The following is a 16703-nucleotide window of genomic DNA, read 5'->3' as shown; positions in this document are numbered from 1 at the left end:
CTCCCACTGATGCTACAGTATGACAACCGGCACACCCAGTTACTTCTACCGCTGGTGACATGATGCCGACAGTGACATTGGAAGGTTTCTTCGCTAGGCCGTTCTAGTACCTGCTGGGTCGAGATCTCCTTTCTGCTCGGTACTGGTCACAACAGAGGACAAGTCATTTCGCCTTGTTTAGGGTTGCAGGGGCGTTGTAGGGGTTGGGCAGTCTCTAGCAGCTCATGCACATCCAAATGGGTCCTTGGTTGTTCGGTTCGCACATTCTTTGTGTTACGTGGATACCTCCAGGGACTGACGCACAGCGGTCTAGGCTATCCTTTAGAGGGCGTGTGATTCCGATGCTTTATTGTTTTCTTGCGACCGAGGCCCATGACGGCTCTAAATCTTGATCAACAGACACTCAGATCGCTTGCGCTAATGTAGTACCAGGGTGCTGACGTTCTATAGTGTCCCAAGGTACCTAGAACTACGCCCCATCACTCGGCTACGGAAGCGCCCAACTATCTTCCTGTTTTACCAATCCTAGTGCTCCTCCATCAACCCCGTATTCAGCTTTCGATAAATATGCCCTACAAGCGATTCTGTGTTGTGGTTGGCTGAGCGCGATGTCATCTACATCCCGTATTAGGCTATACTGACATCACCGTGGCGAGCTAGATATATAGAGCATATATATGACCACCCAACAATTCACCGTCACCTAGGATCCGTGATAAGATATACGAAATCCTACCTCATCATGTCTTCTGATCTACCTTCCATCGACGCACTCAAGCGCGCCGTTGAAAGCGGCCAGCGCATCACACCGGAAGATGTTTCGGTGATCAGCCAGACAGAAAGCGAATTAACAGGTGGTGGTCCGGTCCAAGGAGGACCTGCTGCGATCGCCCAAAGTCTGGCGATGCGACAGATGAGCTTTGATGAGAAGCTCGATGAACTTGCCCACAAACCCCAGAATCGGATTACGCAGGAAGATGCCCGGGAGCTTCAGGAACTGGAGGTTTGTGTCCCGACTCGTCGGAGTTGGTAGCAATGGCATTGATCAAACTCTACAGGGCCGCGCGTTCAACAAACCCCCAACAGCGGGATCCGTTGCCTCGCAGGTGAGGTCAATCGCAGATAGAAATGAAGCACTCGGTCTTCCTCCAGTATCGGCGAATGCACCAGAAGCATTTGTGACAAAAGACGATGCAAGCGACGCCCAGCATGAAGAATCAAGGATCTACGGCGGACAAAATCCAAGAGGCGGGATGGCGGCGCAGATGCAGGTGGGTAGAAAAACCTGCGGGGCGCATCGAGCTCCACCCTGTTCACCGATACCGATTTTGCTAACTGTGAAAAGAGTGCGGCTGATAAGCTGGGGCATGCGAGACGTGATAGCTAGCTCACTCTCAGTCTGTCGGTACTTGAGAGAGGCGAAGACGCAAACGCATAGTTTATCCGCCTGAGTACGTGCCACGAGAGCTGTCAGCTTCATAACAGTTGACATGATTTGCGGCCAGTGAAAGGCCGGGATCGACCTGCCCGGGTGAATCAATTGCTTTGTGGCTGTCTGAAACGGACCACTACATTGGCCACAATTGGTAGACTGCAGTCGATTCTTTTGAGGTGCATTATGTTTAATAAATGGATTTCGGTGTTCAAAGGCCGGTGCTTTGCAGAATAAATATCCAATCGGAAATTGTGCTAGCGGCAACTCTAGAATATCTGATTTGGAATTCTCCTTTTAACCGGGCAGAGATACCTTCTCACGGTGCATTACCAAGGTTTGGGCGGTACCAGAATTGTTGAGGACCACATGGTTTGAGGTTCAGTGGTTGAGCAGGTGGGCTGATAGTCGCGAGTTGCATCCCATATCCTCCGGTAGAAGCCTTCGAGAAACGTAAAAGACCCTCGTATATTCTTCCCTTTAGTGTTGACGTGGGTATTCCGCATAAAAGGCAGATCTGCGGATCCACCGCAGATGATTGTCACGACAATTCCTCCAGTCCTGTGGTATTCGTAGGCTCTGACGGTGACAAATACTTGCAGTGGGGGCATGATTTGAGATAGCAGCTGCAAGACAAGCCCCCGACCGGCGTCGGGCACGTTCGCCTAAGCGTACTGAGGAGCTGGTAGCTGCACCGGACCTAATCGGCGCAAGGAGTCATTTGGTTCGAATCGAGGATGGACTGCTCCGAGCGTCTGGGCTGAATGGAGAAGAACTCCAGCGCCAATCCGGTTCGTTCATGGAGGCTGGGGTTGCCCCTCTGCCCCTCCAAAGCATGCTCGCATCGAGGGAGCTCGTCAGCAGATGTCGTCACAGTTTGAAACAGAAAAAATTGAATCGAGACGACGTCGAGTAATTATTAGGGCATGCCGTTATCCGGAATTGCAATTGGCGCGAGACAGCTGATAAGAATTGATGCAGATGACAGGAGATTCCTGGTGTTGTTGTGATTGACCGTGACGCAAGTGTTGCCGACCCCTCACCTTCTCGTCAGTCCTGCCCACTTCTCACTCCTCCGTCATGACAAATTCTGTGCTTAGCTCTGTGGTCCCCGGTCGCTCGGACGGTGAGCAGCAGTCGCTTGGACCGTGGAATCCTGGATCACTCGGAGAATTCAGAATGTCGCTCACCAGCGGTTATAAATACCACTTCCCTCCGCACGTCTTCTCAAGGGTCCCCAATCCGTGAGCACCTTGATCGCTATCTTCTGCCTCTCGTCCAATCAGACGTCCATCCCGCCTCGATTTTCTCGAACAAAATTCGCCCTAATTCATCCAATCCCATAACGTCACAATGCCTTTGAGTGGTCACTGTTTGTGTGGTGCTGTCACCTACTCCGCCGAGGTTGAGAAGCCCCTCATCACGGCTTACGACCACTGTGATGACTGCCAGCGCCAGAGCGGTTCAACCTACTGTATGCAATTCCGCCGACAATCATCTAATCGCTGGAGAGTGGATTCTAACTTCTTGCAGCGCTTGTCACTGTCGTCCCCAAGGAGTCCTTGACCATCAATGGCCCAACCAAGAGCTACGCAAAGAACGGCTCCTCCGGCCAGCCCGTCCACCGCATCTTCTGCTCTGAGTGCGGTTCTCCCATTGCTCACGACCCCGAGGCTGCTCCCCCAATTATCGCTCTCAAGGCTGGTACCTTGGACACCGAAATCAAGAAGAATCTGAAGCCTGTACGTTTTTTTACCAAACAACACTCCGTACCGGCAACGCCCCCAAAATAGCACAACTAACCCCACATACAAATAGGACACCGAGATCTGGACCGTCAGCAAGCTCCCCTTCTGTGCGGAGCACTTGGCCAAGCCCTTCGAGCACATGCCCCAGTAAGCAACACGGTGCGATGAAAAGTTGGAGACGAGTTATGAATGGAACGACACACAAGGTATTTGACACGATAGTATAGCACAATACGAATGGACACTGCTTTTGGTCCCTTTTTGGTCCCCATTATTTGGCCCTGCCACCTGAAACTAGGCCCATGCAAGTACAATGGACCCTGAATTTCCATTGCTCCTCCCTGTAATACTGGAAGCGTCTATAAACAACCATAAAATATCCGCCTCACGTTTACTCTTGGCTTGACAAGTGAGTATATCAACTATAACGGAAGACCCGGCGAATCCCGTGAGCTGGGAAACGGGCGACTTTCATGGATTCCATAAAGGAAAGAACCATGGTTGAAGTGAGCCGCTCCTGCCTTACGAAACTGTGGTGATATAGGAAGCGACGACTGGCCCATTGCCCCTGCTTGGCAAACAACAAGGTGCGTATTTGAATAGGAAAGAGCAATTGAGCGGGTCGGTTACTCTTGCCTTGCGAAACTACCAACACGGCAGCGGAAGGTGCAAACGGGGTTCTGAGCCAAATAGGAAAATGGTCATGCGAGGATCAAGTCAAGCAAGACGAACTGTATAAAGGATGGAATGACAGTCTCTTGATTGTTCCAACGGCATTTTCCTAGCAGGGTCGAGTGTGTTGGTGTTTCTAGATAGGCACATCGTCCAGGAAAATGATAATGGGATGGTTAAGTGAATACTCCGCTCTGAAATCGGTGCTCGGGGATCGCGGCTCGGAGATCTATTCAGGCACCTCAGTTTCGCCCGCCAAGGTTCCAATCACACGGTTCGGGGGGATTCTCGTAACTATATTCGCACATGGGTGCTCGGTGAGACAAGACGAAAACCGCCGCCTGCTGTCGGAGAGATACAAACACGATATTATGAGCTCAGCCGTCATCTCTGTGTAAGGCAGCTTACGACTCCGTTCCTTATAGCAAAACAGAGTTTTGCGAACTCAGCCTCGATTCGTACTCACCGAGACTATTTTCGATGGCAGCATATACATACAAGAGACTACCCCCAGGCAGATTCCCACCAGCATTCCTGATCTAACCAACAGAAAACAATGTCTTCTGGGACCCTCTACGTCAGGGATTCGCGAACCGATATCAAATATGAGATACCAATAAGGCGGAACGCTGTTGCAGCAATTGAACTGAAGAAAATAAAGGCGCTTGCAGTAGGTACGAACAGAGTTGACCAAGTTTCAAGCGGACTCAGGGTGCATGATCCAGGGTTGCTGAACACAACCGTGATCGAATCTGCTATTAGCTTCTCGTATGAGTACAAACCCCCAGATATGGCATTTAATAAGGCTAACGTGCTCTAGAGACCATGATCGGGGCCTCCTTCTCTTCCGTGGGTACAGTTTGGAGGAGCTATGGAACAGTGACTTCGAGGACATGTTATATCTGCTAGTATGGGGGTCCTATCCAACAGCATCGCAAAGAGAGGATACCCGTTCCCAATTAGCGAGATATATGTTGGCCGTGCCCGACAGCGTTCGGGAGACAATACAAGCTATGCCGTACGTGCTTTTCCGCTACACGTGACACCTAACTAACGAGTCTATAGAAGCACTACTTCTCCATTGGCACTCATGCTGACGGGCCTCTCTGCGTATTTGGCCTGTCTACCTGATTCAATCCCCGCGTCAACATCCGCGCACCAGTATCAGGGTAACCGGGACAACGTCGATCATGCTGTCCTACGTACTGTTGCCGGGTACGCGGTCGTGTTTGGAATAGTCGCCAGTCACCGAAAGAAGACTAACTTTACCCTGCCGTCATTAGAAAAAACCTACTGCGAGAACCTGTTTATCATGGCGGGCCTCGTCGATCCTGCGACGGGGGTCCCTGACGCTGTTAAGCTGTCATGCTTCCGTCGGTTCGCCATGCTCAACGCTGATCATGGAATGGCACTGACTGTGTTCTCTGCACTCGTAACGGCCTCTTCTCTAACAGACCCTATTTCATGCCTCATCACATCTGTAACATCAGCCTGGGGACCACTCCACTTCGGCGCCACAGAGTTTGGTCAGCGAGCCCTAGCGGAGATTGGCACGGTGGACAGAATTCCTGCGTTTCTCGAACAAGTCAAACGCAGACGCAAGAAGCTCTTTGGCTACGGTCACCGCTGCTATAAGGGTGTCGATCCACGTGTCCGTCCGATCCAGTCAATCCTGAAAGACCTACCATCTCCGCGTCTCCTGAAATTGGCCGAGGCAATTGAACAGGCTGCATCCGCAGATGACTACTTCCGCAGCAGGGGTCTATACCCAAATGCGGACTTTTATGGGAACTTTGTTTTCACTGGCATGTAAGTAACCTTGCCTTCCTTCTCTGCGCAAGTTGCATGTCGGCAAATCACAGATAGGCTAATGTTACTTACTCCCTTCGTCTTCATTAGTGGAATCGAGCTCGAGATGATCCCGGCTGCCATGCTAGCACAGCGAATCATGGGCATCATGGCGCACTGGCGAGAGTACATGCGTGAGTTCAAATGCTCCCAGTTCCCGTTCCCGATACAACGGTGATATTTCGGTTGGTTCTGACGTGCTCGTTTCCTGATGACTAGTGACATCCGGCAAATTGTTTCGCCCAACGCATCTCTACACGGGCGATGCGCGAGAGGACACCACTAGTCGCCCGAAAATCTGAGACCGGCTACGTACGTTGGTGACAGGGCTCGGGGCAAACCGTTAGTTGCTTGGAACTTTGGATAGAGCGGACATGTGGCCGCTACATAGTACTGGTTCGATTCAATAGAAGCCCCTCGTCTGCACTGCGCTCCGTATATTTCCAGTCTCGTACACACCAGCCCTGACCACCCCCTAGTAGCTACCATTGCCGTCATTTTGTGTCAGCCACCGAAGAAGCCATGGACGGCCATCCTACAGAAACAGCACCCCTGCTACAACGTTCACACCCACCTCTAGAGTCCGATTCAACATTCACCCCTTCCCAGAAACGCCTCATTATCCTAGCCGCATCCCTAGCATCGGCTTTCTCCCCTCTCTCCTCAAATATCTACTATCCAGCCGTCAACAGTCTCGCCTCCGACTTTCACGTCACGCCCACTCAAATCAACCTCACCATTACAACTTACATGGTGTGCCCCTACCCAGCCCAATCCAACCAACAAAACACAACTGACATAGAAAACCAACACACCTATAGATTTGCCAATCCCTTTCCCCGACCTTAACTGCCACCTTCTCCGATACCTCCGGCCGCCGCCCGGCCTACATCCTTTGCTTTACGCTCTACATCATCTCCAATATCTCACTCGCGCTGTGCAGAACCTATCCATCCCTACTTGCTCTCCGCGCCCTGCAAAGTACTGGAATAAGTGGGACAGTTGCGCTCTCAGCTGCAGTTGCGGCTGATCTCATCACGCCCGATGAGAGGGGGAAGTATATGGGATTTACCTCGCTTGGGAATATCCTTGCGCCATCTCTTGGCCCCATTCTTGGCGGGGCTTTATGTGAGAGTAGGTTTGGATGGAGAGGGGTCTTCTGGTTTCTGGCGCTGAGTGGAGGTTTAGTCCTTCTGGGGCTGGTGGGTTGGTTTCCTGAGACGAAGACGGCGGCGGCGGCGACGGCGACAACCAAGCAATGGCGACAGCGTACAGAGGAGACAGTACCAGCAGAAACAGAAACACAAGAAGAAGAAGAAGAAGAAGCAGAAGAAGAAGAAGCAAGAGGGGGCAAGGGAAACATCATCCTCGCTCTACCTAACCCGCTTAACTCCCTACAGATGCTATTCCACCTTCCCACGGGGCTGATTCTCCTTTCGAATGGAGTCGTCTTTGCGAGCTACTATGCCGTGACAGCAGGCATACCATCACAGTTCAAGCAAAAATATGGCCTTTCGGATATGGAGATTGGACTTGTCTTCATCCCGGCGGGACTTGGTTCGTCGCTATCCGCGGCGTTTAACGGGGCGGTTGTTGATTGGAATTATAGACGGAAAAGAGACCAGACCATCCAGCAGGTTTCTAATATGGGCGAGAACTCAGGTACAGATACGATTATGGCAGGATTTCCTATCGAGCGGGCACGGCTTCAAATTGGGGGCCCAATGACAGTAATCTTCCTCCTTCCCTTGGCCGTTGGGCGTTATATACATATAACTACATCTTCGCAGAAATTTCTAACCAGACTAATAGTTTCTCTGCTCTCTTGCCATTCTAGCCTATGGTCTTGTGCTAGATATTCATCCACCATTGTTCATTCCTCTCATCTTGATATTTCTAATATCATTTTCGGTCACGGCCTCATATAATGTCATGAATGTGTTGCTTGTGGACCTGTACTACAGCACGCCGGCGACGGCCATGGCTACAAACAACTTCGTTCGGTGCTTTTCAGGCGCGGCGAGTACAGCATCTGTGGCGCCAATGATTGAGAAACGCAACAATGGCAAAGCGTACGCTTTAGTTTCGGGGATAGTTGGGGGTATTTGCTGCCCGCTTCTAGGCATCGTCTATAGTAACGGGGCCAAATGGAGGTCTTGGCGAGTACCCATGATCTCAGAACCAAGATGAACCAGGGCAGTATTAAAGCCATTAGTTCTGTTTGCTGATTGAGCTGGTCTGCTCTCCTAGCTCACCGGGCTCCCAATAGTCACCGAGATAGGCTAGAAAAAGCCACAAGTTACACATAAAGACTGCGCAGAGCGGCTGTTCCTATAAAGCAAGCGCGTATTCAAGAAATAGATGGTTTCTCCTCAAAGGAGGCCCACAATAACATCATAATTTAAGTTGTAGGCATGTACCCGCACAAGGTCATCTATCTTATTTATCTGTTATTGGGTTCTGCCTTCGCCACGCTGCTGAACCCCCTCCCACCCAGCCTACCAATCCTTGAACTTCGATATCCCCATGAACCATGGATTTCCCCAGGAGATACCATTTTAATGTCAGGTAGGCATCACTTGCGCCTTTATTTGTGGGTACGGCACTCAACTCTAAGCAGACACGCATCCTCTGCCGCGTATCAGCAGCCGGGGGCTTCAGGCAAATTCAACATACCTGCTAGTCTTTGTTGATCTAGACGTTCTGTATGGAGAGTACCTAACCGTTATTCTCCATTGGTACCAGCCGGATATGACAGTGCACCACCCTGATCATCCCTGGCTAGAACCTAGTAGTCATGGAAAGGGTCAGCACGAGGGGCATATAGCGGAGTATATTGCCCCCCAGCCCCCGGCCGGCTCGCATCATCGATATGTCTATCTCGTTTTTGAGCAGCATGAAGAATACGCATTCCCCCGGTGTTTCAGGCATATTTTCCCAAAAACAATGGAAGCAAGGGCTGGGTTCAATCTCCGGCAGTTTGTAGAGGTTTCTGGCCTCAAGCATCCGGTGGCGGGAAATTACTTCTTTGTCAAAAATGACGAAGCAGTAACCGGGACGTTGACAAGGACTGTGTCCACCCCGAGCCCAACAACAACGTGGGTGAGGTCGGCGCCCTGTACTCAGCCGGTGTTTGCAACGGCTGCAACTCCATTAGGAGTTCAGCAGCAGCATGTGAGAGGGCCGCGAGGTCGGCAGACTGTCATGTAGGACAGACAGGCGGGGGTTAGTATCCGCTGGCGGTTTGGTGGACGGCGTTGGTCCCGTCGTTCCGGGGGTTGATTAACATCAATACATGGTGTAACTCACATGGTCCAAGACCTTTGGTTTTGCATACTGGGTTGGTAGAGAATGCAGGTGCGCTGATTTGTTGAGAACTTTTGCTCTCCCTAGATAGGGTCCAAGGCTGGGCCTAACTAGAGGTGATCAACCTGCAGGAACCTTACCGAAGTGCAGCATGTAATGGTGTCACAAAGCCCGTGATAAGCATTTACACACTTACCTAATATGGCACAAACCATGCGTGCTTCCCAGCAGCAGCAGGCCGAGCACGAAAGCCTTTCAAGGACTTGTTGGCGCACCATGTGGTACGTGGTTCGTGTAACATGTAAAGACAGCCAGAGAGAGGATGCAGTGCCATTGCTACCCAGGCTCCACCTGCTTTTATTGTAAACGTATTAGGGGAAGCGTTGGATTCCTGTGGGGTTGAAACGGAATGAAATGCGACGCCATGAACCGCATGCTTCCATATATACCACGCCGAGACGATGTATATTTGTGTTTGAAACTCACGCTAGTGCCATGAAGAAACAGTGACGAAAAGATACTGCTCAAAATTCATCCATGGAAGGCGAATTATCTCCTGATAAACTTCCTAAGAGCGTCAAGGTTCGCTCAACTTGCAATGCGTGTCAACAGGCAAAAATCCGTTGCAGCCATGAAAGACCTTCCTGTAAGCGGTGTCAGAAGCACAACATTGACTGTGTTTACAGCATATCGAGACGGCTGGGTAGGCCGGCTAAAAAGAGAGACCCGAATCTTGATCCCTCTACGGGTCAGGGAGGGAGTGATGGGCCATCGAATAAAAGGTCACGCGGCCAGAAGAAGAAGGTGAAGGAGAAGCCCCTTCTAGGCTTCGATACGAGCGAACAGTCTGTCGATGGTGAGAGCAAACCTCTCTTCGACACCCTTACTTTCGACCATGGACACATTGACGACATATTGAATGAAGATCCTAGCTTGCGCACCCCAACGTTCATGGACATCATCACGGCCGCGCCTTCTTCAAGTTCGTCCACTCAGAATCCTCTCGTTCCAACGGTTAGACTGACCTGAGAACGTCACATAGTCTCCAACGATATCGATATGGCCTCCGACAGCTGGCTTCATGAGTTCATGTCGAACCCCTTTACCGACCCTACTCAAGGTTGTTCTTTTGTCGACCCGCTCGAGAACGATATCGGGGTTGACGACGCAACAACAAGAACATCGACGGATCAGGATAGCCTGCCAGTTCAATCAGAAGGGCTTTCAGACTCACCGCCAGAAGCGCTCGATGTAGCATCGTCTTCAAACTACTACCCCGCCCTCAATGGCTGCTTGTCTCACAGCGAGTCCGTGTCTAGTGCTTCTCAGAGCTGTCCTCAAGGCAATTCTGTTTACCCTGAAAATCCTAAGCACGAGACGCTTTTTTGGTCACAACCACTTCCCTCATTAAGTGGGTCGGATCCATCAAATTTTTTCACTCAGGCCAATCCTTCAAAACGAGCACATGATTACAGTTTCTCCGATGAAGAGCCTGTGACAAATGCCGGCAGCATTTCGAGCCTCTGCCCGTGCCAGAGCCATGATCATACCGTTCGGGACCTGATCCGGGTAAACGCCTGCGCTTTGCAAACGGGCCCTACAATTGCCATTGACTCGATCTTAACATGCCAAAGGGTGCTGCAGCAGTTGACTGAAACGATACTCCAATGCCGAGGCTGCTCCCAAACAAGGATGAATTTCCTCATGGTGATAATGTTCAGTATTGATAACCTGCTTGTCGCACTTGACACAATCACGTCAGCCGAGAACGACGTGGTAGAAAGATTATTTCCAGAGTATTTCGGAACGCTAGGTCAGGGATACAGAGCTGATACTGGGATCACAAACCACAGCCGACGATTCAACGTGGGTAGTGTGTCGCTCAGGACGCATCTCGATGCCTGTCCATTGATTATTGGTGGTTTTTGTGTGCCATCTGAGGAGAAGTTCGCATTCGTGAAGCGAATTTTGCATCGTCGCCTGGCATGTTTGCAACGGACGGTCCATCGGATCCAAGTCTACACGCAGGAATACCTGGCACCGTCGGCAGGTAAAGTGACGATGATGAAAGAAATTTATCAAAGGCTGCGGTTGATTATGGTAAAACTAAATATGTTAACAAGGCCATGACTTATTGTTTTTCAGACGGATGATTCAAATTATTATTTATTCAAATATACCATCTTCATTTGATAGTCAGAAGCCAGCGGTGCACTCACGTATCCGGATACACTCTGAGTAAGGGAATGTAGCTCAATCGCCGGTATTAGGAATGACCGCCGTCTCAAGGCCATCCCCGCAGAAGACTAAAACCAATTCCGGGCTCATGTAGGCATCAGAGACAAATGTGGCCCATATTGGGCTAAATGTTCTGGTAACCGTACCCTAGTTATGGTATACCCTAGATAACTGTGCGACCCTCGACGGGTCGGAGGGAGTGTGTGGTTCCACGGTGATTTGGCGAAATGAAGGGACAGGCTAGCAAAACTTTCGCACTGATGTGATGAAAACTGTGAGGCTGATGAAATGACGCTTCCCACGAACCCGAGGTTGTATCTCCAATCCCTGAATACCAGAGCATCATATGCACGTGAAGAACTGTGGTTTGAATATCGATACCTCCATTTATATTAGCTTCTTCTGTTCCATCCAGTATACTAGGTGTGATTCATTCAGGGGACAGAACTTATGAATACATCAGGGGGTCAACAATGCCGACATACCCCAGTCCCAATACATCGAAACCGGGCAATACCTATTTGTCAAAGGAAGTATCCGACCGCATAATTTATCAACTTATTCTTGCCTCGATGGAATCAGATACTGGGTGCCAATGTTCGATTGGAGCCTTGCAGATCATGAACGAGCTTCAGGGCGTGCACGCAGTGGTGGAACTGGAAACAATCCTAAACTTAGTCGATCGTATACATGGCCTCGGCCAAGCGATGCTAAGGTGTAGGGATTGTAGAGTAAACCCAGGTTCATCTCTCATGACTCTTCCAGCCCTCACCGACCAGTCTCTTGCTCTCTTTGAAGCAGCCTGTCTGGCCTACAACGTCACTCGAAAGGACGTGTTATTTGACTCGTCATTGCCCGTATGCATACCGAGCAAGTCGCAACTGGGTCAGATGGAACTGGAAGATGAAGAGACTGGAGTCCTAGTACGCATGTTGCTTGGCAAAGGGTCGATGAAGCTCTTGGAGCTGCTGAAGGGGCTGCGGTCACTATCCAAGGATAGTGGTCAATCGCACAGAGCCGGTGTTGGCAAGTCAAGGGCATGTGAGCCATCTTTCGAGCCCGCCATCCGTCGTATTGTATTGTTTATAGAGCAAATCGAAGGAGATCCAGGTAAGCACAGCAGTGCCGAGGCTTGTTTGCTGCAGGGTCTGACCAAGGTTTAGGGAGCTAAGCGAGCGGACAGTGTCAAGACGGAAAGAATGCTCTAGGGAAATAGAAACTTGGATTAATGCAGTGCATTATCCAGTATGTTTCTGGAAAGGTCGAGCCATAGGCATGGCAATTAGTTGTGAGACGAAGTCGGCTCGGATAACAGGGAGCGAAGTCGTAGGGAACAATAAGAACCTTGGGATATACCAAATTAGTAATGATAGGCTGCGCGTGCCTGAATTCCATGAACCCCCTACAAAGGTCACTCTCTAGGCCCATTACTATATGACGAATATGAAACTTGTCTCCATCAAGCCATTGCAAAATATCGGGTCAGCGGGGCCAGGGACGTTCGAAGTATCCAGTCCATTGACCCCAACCGAGAACTTTGCCAACCAAGGCCTTTTTGACTTGACTTTTGGTGACTTTGTCGGGACGATCAAAGTGAAGAGGCTCATCGAGCGCGATTATCGTATAGATATAACGATGGACTCCGTGACCCAAAGGCGGAGCAGCCCCAATGTAGGAGGTTCCCTTCATGGTCGGGACAAAGCCCCAGCCCGCCAGGGTGAAACGCCCGATACAGTTCATATTCTGCTCAATATCATCGTGGAAGGCCTTGGTGGCTGTAGATGAAATACCGAAAAAGAGACCGTGAGTAACGATAGAGAAAGGCATGGGTGCGTCAACGTCTTCGCAGACTAAAACGTATTGCTTGATGTTGAGATGGGAGGGTGCCCTCCAGTGCAGCTCTGGCATCTTTCCAGTACTACCTTGAGCAAGACAGGTGTGGTTTTGGAGCAACGGTGATCCGGACTGACCACACTCGGGAGCTTCTAGGATTATGTTGGGCTCAGGTTGGTCTTTGAACGCACGATGGTTAATAATCTGCCGAGAGTCGTGACCGCGTATGCGATACAGCAACCGGCTCAAAGCAAAAATAAACCAATGTAAGATAATCCACATTGTGACAGCCGTTTGTTTAGCGAAAGTTGATTCTTGTGGTGCAGTCTGCGGACAAAGCAGCGCTGAATGTCAAACGAGAGTGAGGCAAGACTGGCGCATGACAAGAGGAACGGCGGTAGCGACAGTAGGATGTGTTGGGGTCCTGTAGAAGAGAACCAGACAAGAATGAATTTGAAAGTCAAGAGGTGAGGAAGTGGAAAGAGGCAAAGACGAAGAGGTGAATGGAGAATGGAGAGAAGTGATGGACTCCAAACACGAAGGGCACAGTCGGGCCGGGACCGGCGCCAGCTTCCTGTGTAGAGAAGCCCGGGTAGTTTTGAGGGAACACAAGGAAATCCAATTCCATAATGCATAGAGGCCCGAATCCCCGGCCATCTATACAATATTGGCGGTCCCATTGTGCAAAGTAATAGTCAGTACAGCAGGTCGGGTCACTGGGTTGTAGTTGTGCTCAACCAAAATAGTCCTGTGCAGTATACAGCACATCGACCAATCACAGCGCAGATGACAGAAGTCACACCGCCTGCTGAAAGCATATCCAATACTGCCAGACATTCCAGGCGGTGGGGTCTATCCGGGCTTTCCGCTGCCCGCCAGTTCCGATCTTCCGTCATCAGCACAAGAACGCAAGATTGTTGGACAACCAGACGAAGCACTGCTGCTGGCTCCACCGCAGCACTGCTGGGTGCTGGTTCCTCCAGCCATGCTGCTCTCCTCAAACTTTCGTGTCCGTCCAATGTTGTCCTTCTCCTGAGTCTTCAATCACAGCTGCTATGGCGTTTTTCTCCCAGCTCGCCTCGTCGCCCGAAGAAGCGGACGCGGACTCCGATCGACACCGATCTCCGCGCTATCCCGGCGAGGATACCTCCCCCACATCTCGCCGCGAGATTTGGGGCTGGTACGCCTACGGAATCGCTGCCGAGGTGTTCGCGGTATGCGGTGTCGGTATGCACTTCAAGACCAGGCTATTTGGTGTTCGAAGCTGAAGATCCCAGGATCGTTTCTCCCGCTTACCTTGGAGCAACTGGCTCGTGAACAGGGCCACTTCCTCTCCAGTAATCTACCATGTGTCGGCCCAAACGCGCCTCCCGCGGCCGGTAACGGGACTGCGACGACGGACGATGTATGCGTGGTCCCACTAATGGGGTTGAATGTCAACACGGCGAGTTTTGCTATGTATACCTTCTCTCTGGCGGTCCTTATCCAAGCCTTGACGCTTGTGTCCTTTAGCGCACTGGCAGATTACGGTAAGATAGCGGTAAATGTCCCGTTGCATGATGCATTGATGCTGATTTCGTTCCAGAAAATAACCGAAAGACCCTTCTACTGGCATTCGGATTTATTGGGTCCGCGACGTCCATGCTCTTCATGCTTATTGCGCCCCCAGTGTTCGTACTTGGAGCACTCCTCGTGGTTATCGGCGTCACCTGCCTCGGCTCGTCGTTTGTCGTTTTGAATTCGTTCCTGCCCATCCTCGTGGCCAATGATCCCTCAATTCAGAATGCGTCAGATAAGAATGGAGACGAGCTGCATGACCTTCATACGGACCCGGATGAATTCTCTCTGAGATCATGGACGGATGAAGAGGATGGCGGCGCCCGTCCTTCCCCAGCGGAAACCCGGGAGGAATCCGGGAAGGCTTCCAGCACCACGTCTCCTGAGCTTCAGCTCTCCACGCGTATCTCCTCCCGAGGTGTTGGACTTGGCTATTGTGCTGCGGTCTTCGTACAAATTATAAGCATTTTGCTCTTGTTCACACTGTCGAAGACTTCCATGGCCAAGTCAGTTCCCACTCTCCCAATGCGATTTGTTCTACTCTTGGTTGGAATATGGTGGGCTTCTTTTACTATCGTCTGCAACCGGTGGCTACGTAACCGTCCTGGCCCACCGTTGGAGGGCATCACTCCGGGTTCAGGCTACCGGCAGAAATGGCGCGTCTGGCTACGTCTCGTTGGATTCGCGTGGAAGTCTCTCTGGAGGACAATTAAGGTCGCCCTGCGTCTACGTGAGGTTGTAATATTCCTCGCCGCGTGGTTCTTGATATCAGACGCTATAGCAACTGTTTCTGGGACAGCAATCCTCTTTGCGCGGACGGAATTGCATCTGAGTACCGTTGCTGTTGGTTGCTTGTCGGTCACGGCCACTACTTCGGGAATGGCCGGGGCGTTCCTGTGGCCTGTTGTGGCCCGGCGGTTCGCGCTAGCGTCAAACCATACCATTCTTCTCTGCATAGCACTCTTTGAGATTATCCCTCTCTACGGAATGCTGGCTTACATCCCTTTCATCCAAAACTGGGGTGTGTTTGGACTCCAGCAGCCGTGGGAAATCTTCCCTCTTGGTGTTGTACATGGGGTCGTCTCTGGGGGACTCGCATCCTACTGCCGTTCATTGTTTGGAGAGCTGATCCCACCAGGCAGTGAGGCTGCGTTTTACGCACTGTATGCGGCCACCGACAAAGGAAGCTCATTCGTGGGACCGGCGATCGTCGGCGCCCTCATCGATGCCACCGGCTCCGTCCGGTCCGGTTTCATTTTCATTGGAATACTGATTGTTCTGCCAATGCCACTAGTGTGGCTGGTCAATGCAGAGCGCGGCCGACGAGACGCCGTGGCAATGGCGAAACATGCGCCTGGTGAGGAGGGAGAGGGATTGCTCCGCTAGACAGTATTATATATATGAGGATAGAATTATAGATGACTGAATGCGATATGATACTAGAGCAGTTAACGGAATATTCCAGCTAGCATTAATCCGTCGATCAAAACACAATCGACACGTCGTACGGTGTTGATTGAGGTCGGACACGAGAGTGATGAGTTATCATCAGTCACCCCTCCGTCAGCCGCCGCTATCCCAAACCCCTCACCAGATGCCTCAATCATCCGTTACAATCTCAGCCATGGGCAGCACTAGAAACCCAAATCGTCAAACCACCCCTATCAAACCCTGCCATCCAAGATGCGCCCCCTGCTTAGTATTTTGTCTCTAATGCTGACAGTCGGTCGTCTACTACAGTAGCTGAACAGTTACAGGCAGACAAGGTCCCCACACCCCTCTTCGTGGCGTCATAGACCCAGTAATGCCCCTCACCACGCGCAGAACAAGAAACAATCTGAGGCCCTTTCACCGGGTTCCCTGGCGACTGGCAGTCTAGAAGTGAAAACATAAATAGGAGCCCCATTTATCTTGTTTTCGAGTGAGCTCACTGCTTGTCCGTGAAGTATCCGGGTCTCCGCCTCAGCTCTTAGTGTGAAATCACGCCGACGTCATCGCAAGCTTCTCTTCTCCATATAAACCAGCTTAATTCCCTAGATTGAGCATCTATCTAACTTACTATAACCAAC

At 51.0% G+C, this 16703-nt stretch overlaps 7 protein-coding genes across 7 annotated transcripts; 6 read left to right on the top strand and 1 right to left on the bottom strand.

The window, feature by feature from the left end:
• Positions 1-742: 742 nt before the first annotated feature.
• On the top strand, positions 743-1387 carry ASPSYDRAFT_153764 (uncharacterized protein; the record flags this gene model as incomplete). The annotated part of the gene is made up of 3 exons (XM_040842317.1): positions 743-1003; positions 1059-1271; positions 1346-1387. The coding sequence occupies 3 exons, from the start codon at positions 743-745 to the stop codon at positions 1385-1387; spliced, it is 516 nt and encodes a 171-aa protein (XP_040701862.1).
• Positions 1388-2414: 1027 nt separating this feature from the next.
• On the top strand, positions 2415-3672 carry ASPSYDRAFT_1025747 (GFA family protein). The gene is made up of 3 exons (XM_040839761.1): positions 2415-2906; positions 2966-3174; positions 3251-3672. Exons 1-3 carry the CDS (start codon positions 2786-2788, stop codon positions 3329-3331), a joined length of 411 nt encoding a protein of 136 aa, XP_040701861.1. The 5' UTR covers positions 2415-2785; the 3' UTR covers positions 3332-3672.
• A 657-nt stretch (positions 3673-4329) lies between these two features.
• Positions 4330-6112, top strand: ASPSYDRAFT_1025799 (putative citrate synthase). Its single transcript, XM_040839762.1, has 5 exons — positions 4330-4620; positions 4673-4870; positions 4918-5661; positions 5752-5834; positions 5920-6112. The coding sequence occupies exons 1-5, from the start codon at positions 4409-4411 to the stop codon at positions 6000-6002; spliced, it is 1320 nt and encodes a 439-aa protein (XP_040701860.1). The 5' UTR covers positions 4330-4408; the 3' UTR covers positions 6003-6112.
• Positions 5910-8048, top strand: ASPSYDRAFT_1025820 (putative MFS efflux transporter). The gene is made up of 4 exons (XM_040839763.1): positions 5910-6096; positions 6180-6453; positions 6522-7430; positions 7513-8048. The coding sequence occupies exons 2-4, from the start codon at positions 6223-6225 to the stop codon at positions 7888-7890; spliced, it is 1518 nt and encodes a 505-aa protein (XP_040701859.1). The 5' UTR covers positions 5910-6096; positions 6180-6222; the 3' UTR covers positions 7891-8048.
• A 66-nt stretch (positions 8049-8114) lies between these two features.
• ASPSYDRAFT_153147 (uncharacterized protein) lies at positions 8115-13029 on the top strand (the record flags this gene model as incomplete). Its single annotated transcript, XM_040842254.1, has 8 exons — positions 8115-8268; positions 8318-8890; positions 9258-9291; positions 9322-9368; positions 9524-9988; positions 10049-11120; positions 11708-12401; positions 12709-13029. 8 exons carry the CDS (start codon positions 8115-8117, stop codon positions 13027-13029), a joined length of 3360 nt encoding a protein of 1119 aa, XP_040701858.1.
• A 455-nt stretch (positions 13030-13484) lies between these two features.
• ASPSYDRAFT_46043 (uncharacterized protein) lies at positions 13485-13724 on the bottom strand. Its single transcript, XM_040847147.1, has one exon. The coding sequence runs from the start codon at positions 13703-13705 to the stop codon at positions 13538-13540; it is 168 nt and encodes a 55-aa protein (XP_040701857.1). The 5' UTR covers positions 13706-13724; the 3' UTR covers positions 13485-13537.
• A 408-nt stretch (positions 13725-14132) lies between these two features.
• Positions 14133-16020, top strand: ASPSYDRAFT_32129 (MFS transporter; the record flags this gene model as incomplete). The annotated part of the gene is made up of 3 exons (XM_040844943.1): positions 14133-14291; positions 14324-14606; positions 14663-16020. 3 exons carry the CDS (start codon positions 14133-14135, stop codon positions 16018-16020), a joined length of 1800 nt encoding a protein of 599 aa, XP_040701856.1.
• Positions 16021-16703: the final 683 nt, after the last annotated feature.

This window comes from Aspergillus sydowii (assembly GCF_001890705.1).
Source record: "Aspergillus sydowii CBS 593.65 unplaced genomic scaffold ASPSYscaffold_6, whole genome shotgun sequence".
Taxonomy (NCBI): Eukaryota; Fungi; Ascomycota; class Eurotiomycetes; order Eurotiales; family Aspergillaceae; genus Aspergillus; species Aspergillus sydowii.
Note: the sequence above shows the minus strand (reverse complement) of the source record. Positions and strands in the feature narration are given on the sequence as shown.

What these genes read in the sequence shown, in the direction of transcription:
- ASPSYDRAFT_1025747 (XM_040839761.1), top strand. Translation starts at nt 2,786, where the DNA reads ATGCCTTTGAGTGGTCACTGTTTGTGTGGTGCTGTCACCTACTCCGCC. An exon ending in CCAGAGCGGTTCAACCTACT is followed by an intron (nt 2,907 to 2,965) that starts GTATGCAATTCC and finishes AACTTCTTGCAG; the next exon opens with CGCTTGTCACTGTCGTCCCC. An exon ending in TCAAGAAGAATCTGAAGCCT is followed by an intron (nt 3,175 to 3,250) that starts GTACGTTTTTTT and finishes ACATACAAATAG; the next exon opens with GACACCGAGATCTGGACCGT.
- ASPSYDRAFT_1025799 (XM_040839762.1), top strand. Translation starts at nt 4,409, where the DNA reads ATGTCTTCTGGGACCCTCTACGTCAGGGATTCGCGAACCGATATCAAA. An exon ending in GAATCTGCTATTAGCTTCTC is followed by an intron (nt 4,621 to 4,672) that starts GTATGAGTACAA and finishes AACGTGCTCTAG; the next exon opens with AGACCATGATCGGGGCCTCC. An exon ending in GAGACAATACAAGCTATGCC is followed by an intron (nt 4,871 to 4,917) that starts GTACGTGCTTTT and finishes ACGAGTCTATAG; the next exon opens with AAGCACTACTTCTCCATTGG.
- ASPSYDRAFT_1025820 (XM_040839763.1), top strand. Translation starts at nt 6,223, where the DNA reads ATGGACGGCCATCCTACAGAAACAGCACCCCTGCTACAACGTTCACAC. An exon ending in TCACCATTACAACTTACATG is followed by an intron (nt 6,454 to 6,521) that starts GTGTGCCCCTAC and finishes ACACACCTATAG; the next exon opens with ATTTGCCAATCCCTTTCCCC. An exon ending in AAATTGGGGGCCCAATGACA is followed by an intron (nt 7,431 to 7,512) that starts GTAATCTTCCTC and finishes CCAGACTAATAG; the next exon opens with TTTCTCTGCTCTCTTGCCAT.
- ASPSYDRAFT_46043 (XM_040847147.1), bottom strand. Translation starts at nt 13,705, where the DNA reads ATGGAATTGGATTTCCTTGTGTTCCCTCAAAACTACCCGGGCTTCTCT.